The 16277-nt window shown below is 53.2% G+C and overlaps 1 protein-coding gene across 2 annotated transcripts in view; it reads right to left on the bottom strand.

Moving 5' to 3' along the window:
* The window catches only part of FGF13 (fibroblast growth factor 13), a 193229-nt gene extending 184240 nt beyond the window's left edge, over positions 1 to 8989 (bottom strand). Inside the window, exons 1-2 of one of the 2 annotated variants that reach the window (XM_041396399.1) lie at positions 8604 to 8989; positions 7499 to 7663 (exon numbers count right to left, since the gene is read on the bottom strand). In XM_041396399.1, coding sequence (XP_041252333.1) covers positions 7499 to 7547 — 49 coding nt within the window. In that variant the 5' untranslated portion in view covers positions 7548 to 7663; positions 8604 to 8989. Of the gene's footprint in view, positions 1 to 7498; positions 7907 to 8603 lie in introns of those variants that run through there. The other variant, XM_041396398.1, reaches the window with a different exon arrangement.
* Between the last annotated feature and the right edge of the window lie 7288 nt (positions 8990 to 16277).

The following is a 16277-nucleotide window of genomic DNA, read 5'->3' as shown; positions in this document are numbered from 1 at the left end:
ACATGGGAATGGTCACCTGTGGCCATGAGAGAGGGAACTGCCAGCTCCTGCCTGGTGAGAAGGGAAGTCGCCCATCACCTTTGTCAGCAGAGGGCTGAGCCACCAGCCCTCGCTGTCCCCACGCTGAGCTGTGTGTCCCTGCCATGGCTCTCTGTGAGGTGACAGCAGGGCTGCCCCAGAGGCTTCCAGCACGTCCCACGCGGTTCCACAAGGTTCCACAAAGGCTCAGCAGCCCTGGCAGCAGCCCTGGTGCCACCTCGGTATGTTTTCAGGGGAGGGATGATCAGACAGGACTGGACTGCTCTGTGACATGCCACCCCTGAGATGTCAGTCCCAGCTGCCAAAGGCCACAGGGACAGAGCACCCAGAGCAGGGCAGCAGGGCTGCTGCTGCACCCCCAGGGACAGGGACAGGACACCCAGAGCAGGGCAGCAGGGCTGCTGCTGCACCCCCAGGGACAGGGACAGAGCAGGGCAGCAGGGCTGTTTCACCCCCAGGGACAGGGACAGGACACCCAGAGCAGGGCAGCAGGGCTGCTGCTGCACCCCCAGGGACAGGGACAGGACACCCAGAGCAGGGCAGCAGGGCTGCTGCTGCACCCCCAGGGACAGGGACAGAGCAGGGCAGCAGTGCTGCTGCTGCACCCCCAAGGACAGGGACAGAGCAGGGCAGCAGTGCTGCTGCACCCCCCGTGCTGGCCTGAGGTGAAGCTGTCACTTCACACAGTGACACCCAAAGCACATGCCTGCGGAGCACACAGGTCACAGGGGGATTACACAACGGCCACCTCTGATCTGATCCCTCCAACACAGCAGAAATTCATCCTGAACTGGGTGGTAACTAAATGCACGTGTATCAAAGATCTCAAGCGCTGGTTAAAGAATTTATTCTCAAAGCAACCAAGAGAGCCTTGTATCAATTATGTCAAACCCCAGCTTTTGAAAAGCATCTAGAGATTCCCTGGGCCACAGAGCAGAGGAACTCTGTAAATACACCTTCACTTCAGCTGCAAGCACAACCAGTGCCACAGGTAACAAAGCACCACTAGCTCAGATTTAGTCAATCTTGAACTGTGTACATGCAATGCAGCCCAGATCAATGGCAATTCGATTGCTATTTCAGGAATATCTCTTCTTCCCACTTCATTTCTGCGCTCTGCTCCCTCCCACCTCACAGTGATGCTCTAATTATTCAAACAACGTAAGCAGTGCTCAATCCATGCCAGCCCTTTCTTCCTTTAGCACTGACCTTGCCTTATACATCACTCTCACAAAACTAATTAAGTGGAGAACAGTCTCACTTTACACTCTCTTCATGAAAAGAACTGAATTGTTACCTGCCTGAGGGTGCAATTCAAATTATTTTCGCCTTCATTTCACTCAGCAACACAATACAAATATTGAGCAGGAAACCAGGCAATTCACAAAACCCTTTACCCAGGTTACCACACACAAAAATAAAAGGATTATTGTAAATAACATATATACCACAGTTGTCTCATTTTGGTTTTTAACATGCGTTTTCATGTAAGCTTGACCAAGACATGTTTTGGGAAGAGGAGGGAGTCTTTCTAGGTCAAATGCACTTGAGGAAGGAAAAACTGTTTGGGCTACACAAGCCCTAGAGGCAGGCTCAGCTAACGGGGACAGGAGTGGCTAAGAAACCTTGAGTCCCACAGAGGAGATCTGAGACCACGGAATCTGTGAGAGCATCCAGCCACCAACAGGGCAGCTCCTCTCCAATATTCATGAACACAAAAATCCTGGTCTGAAAATGCTCAGCTAGAGGTTGTCCAGGATGTGAGGCTTGTCCTCTTGGAGTTACAAATGTTTTGTTTGTACACAGGACACCTCCAGATTTACAGAGGATTTTATACATGGATTTAAGCATGGATTCAGTGCTTGTAGGAGCTGAGGAACTGGACTTGCCCTGTCTTCGCTCCTGAGGAGGTTTTTCACACAACTCTGCAGCTGTGTCTTCTTCAAGACACTTCAGCACTAACACACAATGAGGAACAGGAGCAGAAAATGAACATTCATCGACCCAAGGCTACCCTGCAGCACTCCATTCCCAAAGCACAGGGGTAAGAGCAGTGCCTGGCAGGAAATCTCAGTAGATGGCACAAGCACAGTTAATGACAAGTCTCCAGTGCTCTGTGGGTGGCCACAGACCAGAGACACCAGAAGCCTAAGCCATGCAAATTCTTATGCATCTGCTGAGGCTGCTGGTGCTCCCCCTCTGCTCTGTGGGGCTGCTCGTCCTCCAGGCTTCATCTGCCTGGGAGTTTCTCCTTTGAAAATGAGATTTGGCATCTGCCAAGAAGCAACTATTACTAAGTTTTCCTTTAGAAACAAAAAAAAAGATGAGTTTTACTACCTTCTGTACAAGATGAGCTCTTGGCATGGACAGCAGCCACACAAGAACCAGCACTAACACACCCCAGAGTGCGGAGCTTGTCCCTGGAAATCCTGCCTTGCTGTGGATTTCCTCAACACTGAAAACCATTCAAGAGCATCAGCACAAATGTGCTGGCATTTTCATCTCAAGACTGCTTCCACTTTTTAGTTGCTGACGTTTTATCAACATATGTGAGGGTCACTGTCTTGGGATTGAGAGGGAAGGATGTTTCTTTTATAGACAGTTACTGTCGTTTGTGGAACCAGAGCCAGCCCCAGATAATGAGTCAGAACAGGAGGTAGTTACTGTAAATATTCCAAGCATGGGCACATTAACAACCACCCACTAATCAGAGGCAATGCCACAGGCAGGCACAGAACTGCCAGTGGTGTCAGAGGCAGTTCTGAACGGCTCAGGGCCTCAGCCAAGCCCTGAGCAGCTATTGTGACCTGAGCACTGTACCCAGGATGGGATGGTCACTGTGGCTGCCCCTTTCCAGCGGGCAATGCATCTATTCAAAGTGAAACCTGGCATCTCAGCCTCTGAGGTTTCCAGTGTGCAGTGAACAACACAAAAGCACTGTGGTTAACACTCTGGTGCCATTCAGAGTTTACTGCACAAACACACCTTCTGATGTGTAAGTCAGCAACACCAACTGACCACAAAAAGACCCAATCTGCTGCTGGCAAGCACCTGCCTGAACAGATCCTCAAGTTCATATCCCAAACTGCAGTGCTGCTGAAGTTTGGTGGGGCTTTTGGTCTGAAATGGGAAGAACTGGCACCCAAATTTCTGACAAAAAGACAAAGAAATGCCCTGCCTGTGACCTGAGCTGGCCAAGCAGCACTTGAGGCGGCTGGCACCGTGCTCCCTTCCCCCTTCTCACCAGGGCTGCACTTGCTGCTAATTTTGATTCCGTGGACTCAGACCAAGACGTGGTCAGCTTACATGTTGCTCCTCTTCAGTCCCTGAAGTAAGTTACTTTCTCATGAATCAGTACTATAGAAATATAACTGTTGAGATCAGCTTCTTTATTTTCGTCAGCTTTTCTCCAGACCTTTCAATCATAAGCTGCATTATCCTGTATTCCCATAAAGCCAGGAAAAGCAGTAATAGACACCTCAACATTCTGACTTCTATTTTTCCTGCCAAGTGATTTCTCTAAGTGCTTTGTTTTCTGCTGTCACTGAATTAGAATAGTACCTGTACTTCCAGAGTCTTCACTGTTACTGTCACTATTTCAATACACTCTTCTCAGATTAGAAGCTTTCAGCTTCAAAAATGCTCCTATTTTGCTTTCTGCAGAAGAAAATACACTCTGCATTTTCTCACTGCTTATGGCTGAGGTTATCAGAATTTTGGACAAAGCTATCCCAGTTCCTTGTGGTGACAGCACGGTGACAGGAAAAGATCCCCGTGCATCTGCTTTGACGGGGAAGCCAATAGTACATAATCCCCTCAGTAAAAAGGAACACAAATGCAGATTAATCCATTCCTCAGATTCGGTTTGAGACTCTCTGCTCCAGACCTTGACTTTGCTCACAGGAGCCACACAGACTGCACAGCAGCCTGTGGAAGAGCCAGGCTGTAACAGCAGCCAGCACGAGCTCTCTAAGGCCCAGGTCCAAGGCACAGGGCTGTCAGCACCCTCAGCTCCCTCTCCAGTGCCCGGTGCTCTCCTCCTGCCCCACAGCTCTCCCCAAACTGAAGATAAAAAATATGGAATTCAAAACAGCCCCAAGGCTGTTGGTACAGCCCCAAGGACCGATGGGGACCCTCGATGCACTGTGCCCAAAGTGCAAGGCAAACACTTCTGGGGGGTTCCCTGTCCTGGCACAGCCGAGGTCTGGGCACAGCAGCTCCGTGGCAGGACAGGAACCTGCCTGGTGGGAACTGCTCTGCTGTGCTGGGAACGCAGGGGAGCTGCTCCCAAAATCAGTCAGTGCCCACCACTGTGCTGGGAATGCACCCAGAGCACCCCTGAGCATTGAGCTGCTCCCAAAACCAGTGAGTGAACCATGGCTGTGCTGGGAATGCACCCAGAGCATCCCCTGAGCATTGAGCTGCTCCCAAAATCAGTGAGTGCCACTGCTGTGCTGGGAATGCACCCAGAGCATCCCCCGAGCACTGAGCTGCTCCCAAAAGCAGTGCCCACTGCGGGACGCTGAGCTGTCCTTCTCCAGACCCCCACTTTCCTGCCCCCAGGACACAGGGCACCGTTGGGAGAGGCACGGACACCTGGGCCAGGATGAGCCCAGCCCAGAGGGGACAGGCTGCTCCCTGGAACCAGCTGCTGGCTGCCCCAAGCAGCCTCACCCCCGAGCAGCAGCAGCACTGCCCAGCCTTGGGAAGCAGCTGGGAGGACAGCTGGGCTCACTGCAGCCTGCACCTGTCCAACTCTCACACACCTGAAATAAATAGGGGGAGGGGAAATCAGTGCCATAATCTGCCATGATCTTACAGGTACACACTCACAGCTAATGCAGCATCTTGCAGAAAGTAAAGGTGCACATCCCTGACTTCATTCTGTTAATCCATGAGCTTTATTTAAGATTAGGAGAGATAATTGTAAATGCCCACAGCCACTTTTAAAAGCAAGCAGATATTGAGCAAAACACAGCCAACACTGGGTTTCTAGGCAGGACTTACAAGTGGGACCAACACACTCTTAAGCAAGCAGTTACCTTCCTCTTTGGCTTCAGGAAAGACATAAAAACCCCCACTATTTTAATTAAAAATAGATTTTTATACTTCTGTAACACCTGCAGAACTCCACTGGCTTTACAAAAGCATAATGTAACTGCAAACAATCACTGCAAGGCAGTTAAGTATTTGTTCAGGATTGTGCTTACTCCCAGCAAAATCCATGGCCTCTCAATGTTCTGTATAAATCGGTTTTTTCTACAAAGAGCCACCCCAAATCTGGTGGAAGAAAGTGTCTTTTAACAACATACACAGCACAGCTCCTACATTTGGGCTGAACATGGCCCTCCCCATATTCTGTAGAGCTACAGCAAGGTCTCACCTCATGCATGGCCCTGCAACGCCTACGAAAGCTTCAGGAGTAAGAAAAGCTGGCAATGCTCTCACTGAGCAGCATTCCACATTTAGGAGGCACACACGACCCCGGGACACCTGCATTTACAGCAGGTATTCAAACTGCATCACCTCACCTTCCAGACTGGGGTACACGAACATCACCACCACAAAACATGATTATGTGGTTCTTTGAAAGAGAGGTTAACTAACTCAAAAGCACAGAGCCTTCTCTCAGGACCCCAGTGCCACTCTACACCTGCAGAAAAACACAGGAAATTATATCCCACCCTTTCCAGGCAAATTACTGTTTTATTGTATAAAAAATCCATCCAAACCAAAAAATCTTATCCAAAAACCCCACCCCCCACTGCCTGGGTTTACTATGGCTAGAGCCAAATGAAACACTCCCATTAAGAGCATTAACACTTGCAATCACCAAGAGAATTCAGGTGATTCAGACCAGGAAAAAAACATTTCCTACTCTTGTGTACAGCTCAAGAGGCTGAAGAGGACCAGGCAGCCTGTACACGAGCTAGTAAATATTACCTCCTTGTCAGCATCCCCAGCCTCTCTAAGAGCGGCTTCACAGGTGCTCAGCATGACTCACGAACCACCTCACACTCGGCTCCTCCTGCCGTACCACAAGTGCCTCTTCACTCGCGGTAACACACAAAGTTTTTCTGTGAGCCCAGGGAGCGTAGCAGCACCAACTGCTTTTCCTGGGAGCCTCAGAATATTCACCTTCTGCTACCCTGTCAGCACTGACATCACAGCCTCGCACGTCTCAGGCACCACTGACTCATGAACAGACACACAAATGCCTTTGTCCCACTGGTCTGAAATGTGCCAAAGCGATTTCTGACACCGAGTGTGTCATTAAAACTTGTAATCGTAGCACAAAATGGAATATGTAAGCTTGATTTTAAAAATAAGCGTTCCGGCAAGCATAGCACAAGTATGGCAATTTCTTCTTGCTTATACCACAGTTCTAAACCATGCAAAATAATTCCTCAGAAAGGCGGGAATCTTTTGTTCTGCACTGCTTAATAAATTATTTAAAGCACAATACAGCCAATAAGGCCACCATGAAAGAAAATCAAAACCAACTCAACTTTAAAGGATATAATGTAAAAGCAAAACATATTTATCTAAAAAAAAAGTAAGGTTTTGCAATGCATCTAAGTAGTGAAGTTGATTGTGTTGCTGAGAAAAAAAAATATGCAAACGCTAAGGATTTGGACAGGAGACAGAACATAGTAAGAAGGGGAAAGACAGAGCTGGGAAAAAACTCACATAAAAAGAATATTTTAAAAAGCTTTTCAAGCTGCTAAACTTAAATTTTCTAAATCACGAAACCACAAAGCTTTTTATCAGGAATAGAAAGGCTATCTGTTTTGATTCGGCCTCTCTGGCTGTAAGAGAGTAAACGGCAGGGAAGTGTCCCACTCCGTTTTAGAGAACTAGGGAATAAGGAGCAGGTTTTGGTCCTCCGGGGAGGCCCGGCCCAAAATCCCCCCGGGTGTCCCCAGCCGGGAGTCCGAGACCACACTGGGGTGTGCGGGGAGCCGCGGGGTCACCGCCCGAGGGACACCGAGCCCCGCAGCCGGGCACGGGGACACCGCGGGCCACGACCCCCAGGGACCCCGGCAGGGAACCCCGCACCCCGGCAGGGAACCCCGGCAGGGAACCCCTGTACCCCGGCAGGGAACCCCGGCAGGGAACCCCTGTACCCCGGCGGCCGGGAGCCGCCCCCTCCCCTCCCGGCGGGGAACGGGGGGGCCCCGCTGCCGCCGGTGCCGCATTGAGCGGGCCCCGCAGCCGTGCCGGGGTGCCGAGCAGCGCCGGGGCGCAGGCAGCTCGTCCCCTCACGCCCCAGCGCCGCGGGGCCCGGGGCTCAGCGGGCCGGGGAAACTCCCGTGCCGGGTCCCCCCGTGCCCGGCCCCGGCGGTGCCGCGGCCCCGTCGCCCCCGGAGCCGTGCCCCCCTCCCGGCCCGCTGAGCCGGGCTGTCCGCGCTCGGGCCGGGGAACGAGCCGCTTATCGGGGCGGCTGCGCCTGCCTTACCCTTGGAAGCATCTTTCTCTTCTTTGGGCTTGATCACCTTCCCGCTCATAGACCCCAGCTTGGGTGGGAAAATCCCCGGGAGCGTCGCGAATTCCGGCTGGACCAAAGAAACCTCGGGCGGGGGGCAGCGTGCGTGCGTGTGGGGGATCCTCTACGCCGAAAAGGCTGAAATAACAGCAGGAGCAGGGGAAGGGGGGGAAATGAGGAGCCGGCGAGCTGCCCGCTCCCCGGAGCGGAGCCTCGGAGCCGCCGCGGTGCCTGCGGGAGCGGAGCGGGGAGCGGGGGGCTCCGGCAGCCGCAGCACCGAGCCCCTGCGCCGCTCGCCGTGCCGGAGACAAAAGCGATATTCCCTGTGTCTGCCTGGCCCCGGCCCCCTCCTTCCCCCGCCTCCCTGGCTCTGCCTCCCCTCCCCAGGGCCAGGGAAGCGCAGCTGGTCCTGCAAGTCCCACCGACCGGGGGGAGGGGGGTACCGTGACTCGGGGGGGTTGTTTGCTTGGGTGTGTTGGGTTTGGGTTTTTCTCTTTTCGCATCCTCCCCTAATAATAATGGGATGGAGCAGCTGAGCTGCAGCCGCGGATAGGAGGAGGAGGAGGAGGACGCGAGTCCCCGTCACTGCAGAAGAGGCGGCAGGTTTACGCTCGCGGCAGCGAGGAGGGCTGGAGGGGGCAGCTCCCGCCGCCCCGGCTGCGCGCATCCCCCTCCGCACGCCCGCACCGGGGCTCCATTAAACGGTGCGGGGGAGGGCGGGGGCAGCACGCCTCCCGCTGCCCCCCGGCGCCCCACGCTGCCCCACGGCCCGACCCAGAGCCCGGGAGCCGCTGCCAGCCCCGCTACCGCAGCGGCGGCTCCGGGCGCCGCCCGCTCCCCAGCCTGTTGCTGCCGTCGCGGGAGCGCAGAGCGCCGGCCGGGGGCACGGGGGGCAAAGCGGGATCGGGTTCCCGTTAACGGCGGGCACGGAGGGCAAAGGGCGATCGGGTTCCCCAGCAGGGAACGCGCACAGCCCCGCCGCTCTGCCCCGGGGCGTGGGACGGCGCTCACCCTCCCTCCCCTGCTCCATCCCCTCGGGGAGCAGCGGGGGACCCCACGGGCAGCCAGCGCCCCTCACCTGTGCCACAGAGCGGCGTGTCCCGCCCCCCTGTCCCCGCTCTCCTCGGTGGGGCAAAACTTCCTCTGCCGGGGCCGCCGTCGGGGGAGGGACGAAGGCGATGCAGCCCCTTGGAGCCCGGCCCCGCTCGCCCAAAATAACCTCCGGGAAGGGCGAGCCGTGCCGGGCCCGGGCAGCCCCTCGGGCCGGAGCCGGGCTGCTCCTGCCCGCTCTCCCAGGCCGAAGGGGCCTGGCTGGGGCGGCGGACACGAGGGATTTCCGCAGCACCGGGACGGAGCGAGGCAGGGCTGGCACCCGGCAAGCGCTGTGCCCTGAGCGGCCCCCGTGCCCCGCTGCCCGCCGGGGGTCCCGGCACAGCAGCAGCCCCGGGGCCGCTATTTTTAGTGGGGAGGAATTCCTGCCCGGCAGCCCGGGACAGCTGGGGACAGCTCGGCTTTCCGCGGGCACCGCGCTGCCAGGCAGGACAGCCCTGAGTAAGCGGGTGACGAAACACGGCCTGGGTGAGGTCTCGTTCCCACCGCACACGAGGGGCTGCGGATCGAGTGCAGCTAGGGATGTTCGGGCTGTTCGAGCCGGCATCCAGGAGCCAGCATGGCAGCTGCGATCCCGGCTCCGGGTGATGCGGCGGGCTCAGCTTTGCTCTGCAGGGACACGGATTGCTGGGGCCGAGGTGAAGTCCCCACCACCGGAGGCGTTCCACGCCACAGAGCCGTGGCGCTTCGGGACGTGGCTTCGCGGTGAGCATGGCAGTGCGGCTTGACAGATTTGATGGTCTCAGAGGCCTTTCCCAGTCAGGATGGTTCTAGGATTCAGTAAGCCCTCTGAGGATAGTGGAGTTGGAGTGCTCTCCATGTAAGTCTATTTCACACGAGCCTCTTCAGTTGTTTGTTTTTTTAACACATCCGAGACTCTCCAGGGGTTAAAAACCTGGTCTTTTTCTTGCCTGTTTCTCTCCAAACAGGGACCGCTGAATCCAGAGGGCTGGAAATGGAACGGGGAAGGAGAGAATCCCTGGTTCAGCTGAGGCAGCACTGCCAGAAGTAGCTGATGAGCCCCAGCAAGGAGATCTCAGCTGTCCAATACAGCTTAGACCTGATTTTCAAAGGCACTTGCAGTGTCTTTGCTGAGAGCCAGTGACAATTCATACTTCTGGTCTGAGATCTTTCCAACACCAAATGTCACTGACAGATGCTGTGTTAGTGCTGACAGTGAACCTGCCTTACCCGAGCCATTCTCATCTTTGCCAGGAGACCTGTTCAGTTTTGCAGGAGTAGTTATGACATTGACCAAACGAGGCCCATACACTCAAATTTACTACACTGGAAGGAGGCAGCAGCTCAGCAGGCTGTGGAAGAATTGTACCAACTGGTGGGCAGGGGGAGCTTACCCTGCTGTTTTAAAATGACTTAGCTTCTCCCCTTACTAGTTTTCAGGGCTTAGAAGTGTCAGTTAAAACAGTAATAAAATATCGAGTTATGCATGCAAAATCTAAGGGGATTTGCATGAAGGCTTATGGCAATCCAGGTGCAGTTTGCACAGCCTTTAATTTGAAAGCTGCCTTGATGGCTGGAGTATCCTAGTGGAGATGGTATCTGTGGCCTGATGTCTTCAGATTCCCTCATCACTTCCTCGCTTTGAAGTGAGCATCTCTGGATTTTAGGGAAATCACTTCAGGTCTGGCTTTGCAACAGAATTTCTTTAACTAGCTCAAGTATTTAAACATGAATCTGAACCTCAGTGTCTTGGTACATCACTGCCCAACTATAGTAGGGGAAATTGTCCCCTCATTGCTTTGCAGCTGCTGCCTGGAAGCTGAGAAGCACTCGGATGCTGTGGTGACACAAGTGATACACAACAAGCTGCACAGCACAGCCAGGCTCAGGCAGAAACTTATCTCTACGTGGCCCTGACATGGGTCCTGTGCCTCTCACTGACAGCATTCTCTGAGGTTCTGAATTTACAGCAATTTCTGCACCTCCAGAAAAATCAGGTACCCAGAGGAAAGAGATTTAGTGAAGTTTAATACAAAGAAATCTGACGTGTCTGTGTAAATGATGTTTAGGTGATCCCTGTGTGCCTTGGAAGGGTTTAAATTCAAGACAGTCTTTGTTGGGGGAGCACGATTTAAAGCCAGATATCAGTAAATTGTGGTACTTACACACCTTTTGTGCACCTCCAAGATTGCAACTGAGTCATTTAAAGTGAGTGGCAACAAGCCAGGCAGCACAAATGGCTGGAGCATCATCTGTCCCCTTGTATGGTTGGTGAATCTCCTTCCCAGAGGGACAAACAGGACTGCCCCAGGGCTCACGAGCTCCAGTGTGAAGTGAAACACGAGGCTTTTCCAGCACAGACACACACAGCAGATGATATTTGGGCTCTCCCAGCTCGGGGTGGCTCTCGGGGGCAGGCAGAGCAGAGCTGACCGTGCTGCACGGAGCTGTGCCCCTGCTGAGGGTGTTTATTCCCCCAGAAACATCTCCCAGAAGGTTCTGACTTGGCACAGGCTTGGCTAAGTCAAGTATCACTTAACAATCTGAAACTGTAAACTGTAAGTGCTTTTATACAGCAAAGCTCGGCTGTTAATGTGCAGTAGCTGTATGGTCTGGCCATAAAACACACACTCAAGTCATGACCATGCTTTTCCTGCCCTCATAAAATACCTACAGAGACATATATTCCCCGAGGAATTTTGGAACTCACACAGATACAGTAGTGACATTGCTCCTCAATGTACTTTTTCCTTGGTTCTTTGGCTGATTCTCAAGTTGAAATTTTCTCTTTTCACTAGGCAGGGGTTTGTAAAAGGTCCAGATTCTACTCTTATATAGAGATTTAAAGGCACAATGTAAGATTCTTATAGGAATCTTACATAGTGCCTTTAAAGCTTTGTCATGATGGCTCCTGGTACGTTCCCAGTTAAATCTGAAGTAAAACTCTCCCTACATTCAGGCAGAACAGGATTAGGCCTCACATTTAAGATTCCAGACATGATAAAGTCTCACTAATACAAGTACTTAATCCTCATTTCAATTTATATTTCAATATTCATACTGGCATCTAGAGGTGTCTATTCAGTGTGGATAAAATAAGTCAGGCATGTGTCTGCTTTAGCTGCCACTGTTTGCAGTGGTGCCAATAAAATCAGCCCAGAGAAATCCTTTGCACATTTCCTTATTTCCTGGCCTACCACTGCTGCAACTGGAATGCCAGGGCAAATTCCTGTGCTGCCAGTTGTGTGTCACAATAAAACCCAGGAAGATTTACAGGTGAGGTGAATGCTAAACACAGGGCCAAAGCACAGCCTGTCCCCGAGCAGGCACCTCCCTGTTCCAATGGATGTTTCACTTGCCCCCAAATTATTTTTACCACTCCTATTCCTATGCAGTCTAAAGCACTACACAAAGATCTTTTTTGAGCTTGCTGTGCACAATCTTCTTCCTTTGATTGCCAAAACCCAACTGCTGCACGCAAATAGAGTTCCAGCTAATGGATGGGACAGAGATTGCAATTTAATTTCTCTAAGTAATTCAGTCTGATCAACAGAGAAGCCCCTGGAAGATCCAAGTGGGCAGGGATAATGATCACACATCTCTGGAATGCCAGGTCCCACCAAAGCTGCTCCATCACTGCCCTCCTCAGCAGGACGGGGGACAGAAAATATGACAGAAGTCTCGTGGGTGGGGATAAGGACAGGGAGAGATCACTCACCAATGACTGCCACAGGCAAAACAATTAATTCAATCAATGTCTTACAGATCAAACGAGAAGTAAAAACTAAATCTTGAAAACCTACCAAAGGAGCTTCCTGTCTTAAAATCCCACCCACATTACCTCTAATAGGTGCCTGCTTGCCAGCCTGCCTCTGAGGTTCAGCCCTCACCCAGGACCAGAAGATGAAGCTCACCTACAGTACACTGAGCACTTCTGCACCATTTCTGCTGTTTCCCTGGCTCATGGCTCTGCTCATGCCGTGTGTCCCCAGGCTTCCCCATCATTCCCAGCTGAGCTGAACTTGCAGCTCCCTCATAAACCTCTCACATGTCTTAATCAGAAGGCAGCTGGTATTTCTTACGTGCCAACCAAGTTTAGATCTCGACGTGCGGCACGGTGCCATGCGTGAGCAGGAGCAAAGAAACGAGAAATCATTTTCCTTTTTGTTTTTATAGAGTGGTATGAGTCCTCCTGACCCACCAAATTCCCACAGCCCAGAGAGCTGGCTGTGGCAGTGTCTAGAAGCTAGCTTGATCTTGGAGAAAAGCAGAGCTTTAGCTCTGAAAATCAAGGGTCTCATGACTGGAGATTTTTGGTTTTTTTTAACAAAGCAGACTTCAGGTAAGCTGGGGGATTTGGATTTGTTAAGGCAGAGCTTGCAGCTACAGCCTTTCTCCCATAGTCCAGAATCAAGTGCAGGTCCTTGCCTTGCCAGCCCAGGGGGATTCTGCCTGCTCATCCTTTGCAGAGAACCACAAACACTTCAGGAGATGTACCCTGTTCAAAGGCCTGCACTTGGAGGTCAGAGTTTAGAAAGGGAAAGGATTTTATACTGGTTTGGGTGTATTTAAAAATCTGTTTCCAAAGCTCCATAAGAACTGTGCTGATATAATTGAATTTTTTTGATGTTTTGCTCTTTCCTCATAGCCAAGCAGTGTGTTCAGATCAGAGATGCTGTGTGCAGTAACCTGTGTGCACCAACACTCGACATTTGTGTGAGGCAGAAGAGCACCTGGGCTCAGTGCTGGGGACACCTTGTCATGCCAGCCTTCACTGGCCTTTCCTGGAACACTGCCAGACACCACCCTGTGCAGCTTTGGCTCCCTGTTCCCCATTCCTCTCGTCCAGAACTATCTCTGGGTGTACATCCTGTTGAATTTCTGGTGACACTGTGGTAGCTGCAGATGCATCATTCCCAGCCCCGGGATCTGCCTTTCTGTGCCTCCAGCCTGAGCGGTCCCTTGGCTGTCCCTGCTTTGCATCCCGTTTTGTTGTTCCTGTAGGAATATGCCAGCAGGGATGGGGCTGAAATCCTGCTGGGTCAGGAGCAGAGACCAATGCTGCCCTGTTTGTAAACACTTCCAGGCTAAAATTAGCAGGAGTCAGGAGAATCATTTATGAACGTCAGGCTCCCCCAGCCGTCCTGAGGAACGTCTCAGGCGTGTGCCCACGTGTGCCAGGTTTAAACGGTGCCAGCTGCCACCTCCTCGTGCCCAGCCCCTGCCTGGCTCCACAGCCCTGGCCTGGCAGCAGCTCCACCAATGCTGAGCACATTTTCAGCTCCAGGGACCCTCCAGGGCCTCCCCAACACCTGGCAGAGAAGCCTTGGTCAGCTGGAATACTGTCCAGCAGAAGGGGAGGGGTGTGGGGTCTGGGTAAACGTCACCAGGCAGGAAAGGCTCGCAGTGTGAGCATCTCTGAGCAGCCCTGTGCCGTGCCCTTCCAGGGGAAAACTGAGCCACGCTGCCCATGCAATGAACCAGGGGGTGAGCCCCACATGTCCCCTCCTGCAGCAGCTACAGGCAGCAGAGCATAAAAACAGCCTTGGCTGTGTCTGCAGGAAAACACAGCCCCAGGAGCCGTGCCATGCTCAGACAACGAGTTCAATACAACCCATGCTCCTCAGAAGAGGCCAAACCATCTGAATGTACCATGGCAGCTAAACCCGAGTCTTTGCACACCCTGGAGCATCAGCTTGGCTCCGGCAGCCCTCGAGGCACACACAGCCTCGACTCAGCTGACCCCTCAGCAAGGGATGTGGGAGCAGCTGGGCTGGTGACAGGCGTGCTGGGATGCCTTGGGCAGGCACACCTGGGCACAGGACAAGGGCAGGCCGGTGTCCTCAGGGCACCCCAGGTGAGGGTGGCAAGAGCCCAGCACCCCCAGCTCACCAAACCCCTCAGATCCTATCCGTCCAGCTTTCACCCCAGCCCAGAGCTCCTGTACTGGGAAAGCACCAGCAGCTCCCAGAAGAAGCAGTGAGAGGCAGTGTGACACGGGGCGCTTCTGCAAGAGCCACATCCTTCACTGGCAGTGTGCTGCTCGTCAGCATTTCCACCCTCTGCCCTTGGCAGAGCACCACACGTGCACCGTGTCGTGTCCACAAAATACTCAGCTGCAGTTTCTGTCCCCACACCCTTTCCTGAATGCAGAACATCCCATCCATTTAAACAGGAGGATTAGAGGAGTAGGAGGAAGCTTAGCACAAACAATAGCTGTGATCGAGCCCTGCGTGCACGAGTGATTTGTGGGAAGTGCCAGACGGATCAAGGATGGCAGGTGCTGCTCTGCTTGAGAGCTATTTATACTCACAAACTCACTCCACAAACTCTTCCTGCTCTAGGATGCCTGTAGGATTCCTTCCAAAGGGACAGGAGAGGTGTGGAGTATGAAAGCATGGGCCAAGTCTGTAATTTTAAAGATAACGGAATTAATTATTGCATAAAAACCCCACTATAATACACAAAGAGGAGTAGCCTGACATGAGCAGTTTCAAAATAGGGAATCACAACAAACAAGGAAATGTATAACAGGGGGAAGGCACAAAAGGAATGGAGGGGGAACAAATAAAACATTTTTGCGTTGGAAAATACAAACCTTAGAGATCCAGGCTCAGACAGGATTTTGTCTTTTATGTTTTTAACGCACTCCCTGCCTCCCACAATAAATAAATATATTTGGTAAAGAGGGCTTGGCTGCTTACTTCTGAGGGCTGAGTGATGAACACGCCCAGCAGGTGCATTTGGGGTTTTGGCCCAAGGTGGGACCCCGGAGCTCCAGCAGGCTCAGAGGAGCTGGGAGTGCTCCTTGGCAGCAGGGTGGTGTGGGGCATGGCCAGGCTGGGCCAGGGCCACCCTGCAGCACAGGACACTGCTCTCACACTGCCCCAAACCAGCACAGCACCCAGGCACGGCAAGGGCGCTTTGGATTCAACTGCAAGTAAAAGCTGAGAAGCACAGAGCACAGACCATTGTCAGAAGCAGTCCCAGCACCCTCAGCTGACGTGAGACCTTGTAAAGCCCAGGATTAATCCCTGAGACTCTCTCCTTGAGGTGGGGAGGAGCAGAGATGCCAGCACAGCCTGAGCCCAGCCTGGGACACACAGGAGCTGCAGCAGGGTGCCCTTGCAGAGGGAGCACCCCTCTGTCCCCACCCTGTGCCCCTGCAAGGGCGGCGTGCAGCACTGCTGCTGCTGCCTCAGCCCAGCTGTGACACAAAGGCCAGCACCCAAAGGTCAGCACCCCAATGGCCAGCACCCCAAAGGTCAGCACCCACAAAGGCCAGCACCCACAAAGGCCAGCAACCCAAAGGTCAGCACCCACCTAACCTTTCAGGTCAGCACCCACAAAGGCCAGCACCCCAAAGGCCAGCACCCACCTGACCTTTCAGGTCAGCACCCCAAAGGCCAGCACCCACAAAGGCCAGCACCCCCAAAGCCCACCACCCCAAAGGTTTTCAGGTCAGCACCCCACAGCACCCCAAAGGCCAGCACCCACAAAGGCCAGCACCCACACAGTTTACCCTCAGCTCACAGGCACCCCCAAAGGGCAGGCAAAGCAAGGCGAGCTAACGTCCCCTATTCCTGGTCTTCCTCCCAAGACCTTCAGCCTGGCACACCCCCGTCAAAATGAATGAGAACTTGTGTGCTGGAGCTGGCAAATCCTCCAAAAATCATCCTCC

Source organism: Onychostruthus taczanowskii, unplaced genomic scaffold (assembly GCF_017590055.1).
Source record: "Onychostruthus taczanowskii isolate IOZ18803 unplaced genomic scaffold, ASM1759005v1 scaffold13, whole genome shotgun sequence".
Taxonomy (NCBI): Eukaryota; Metazoa; Chordata; class Aves; order Passeriformes; family Passeridae; genus Onychostruthus; species Onychostruthus taczanowskii.
Note: the sequence above shows the minus strand (reverse complement) of the source record. Positions and strands in the feature narration are given on the sequence as shown.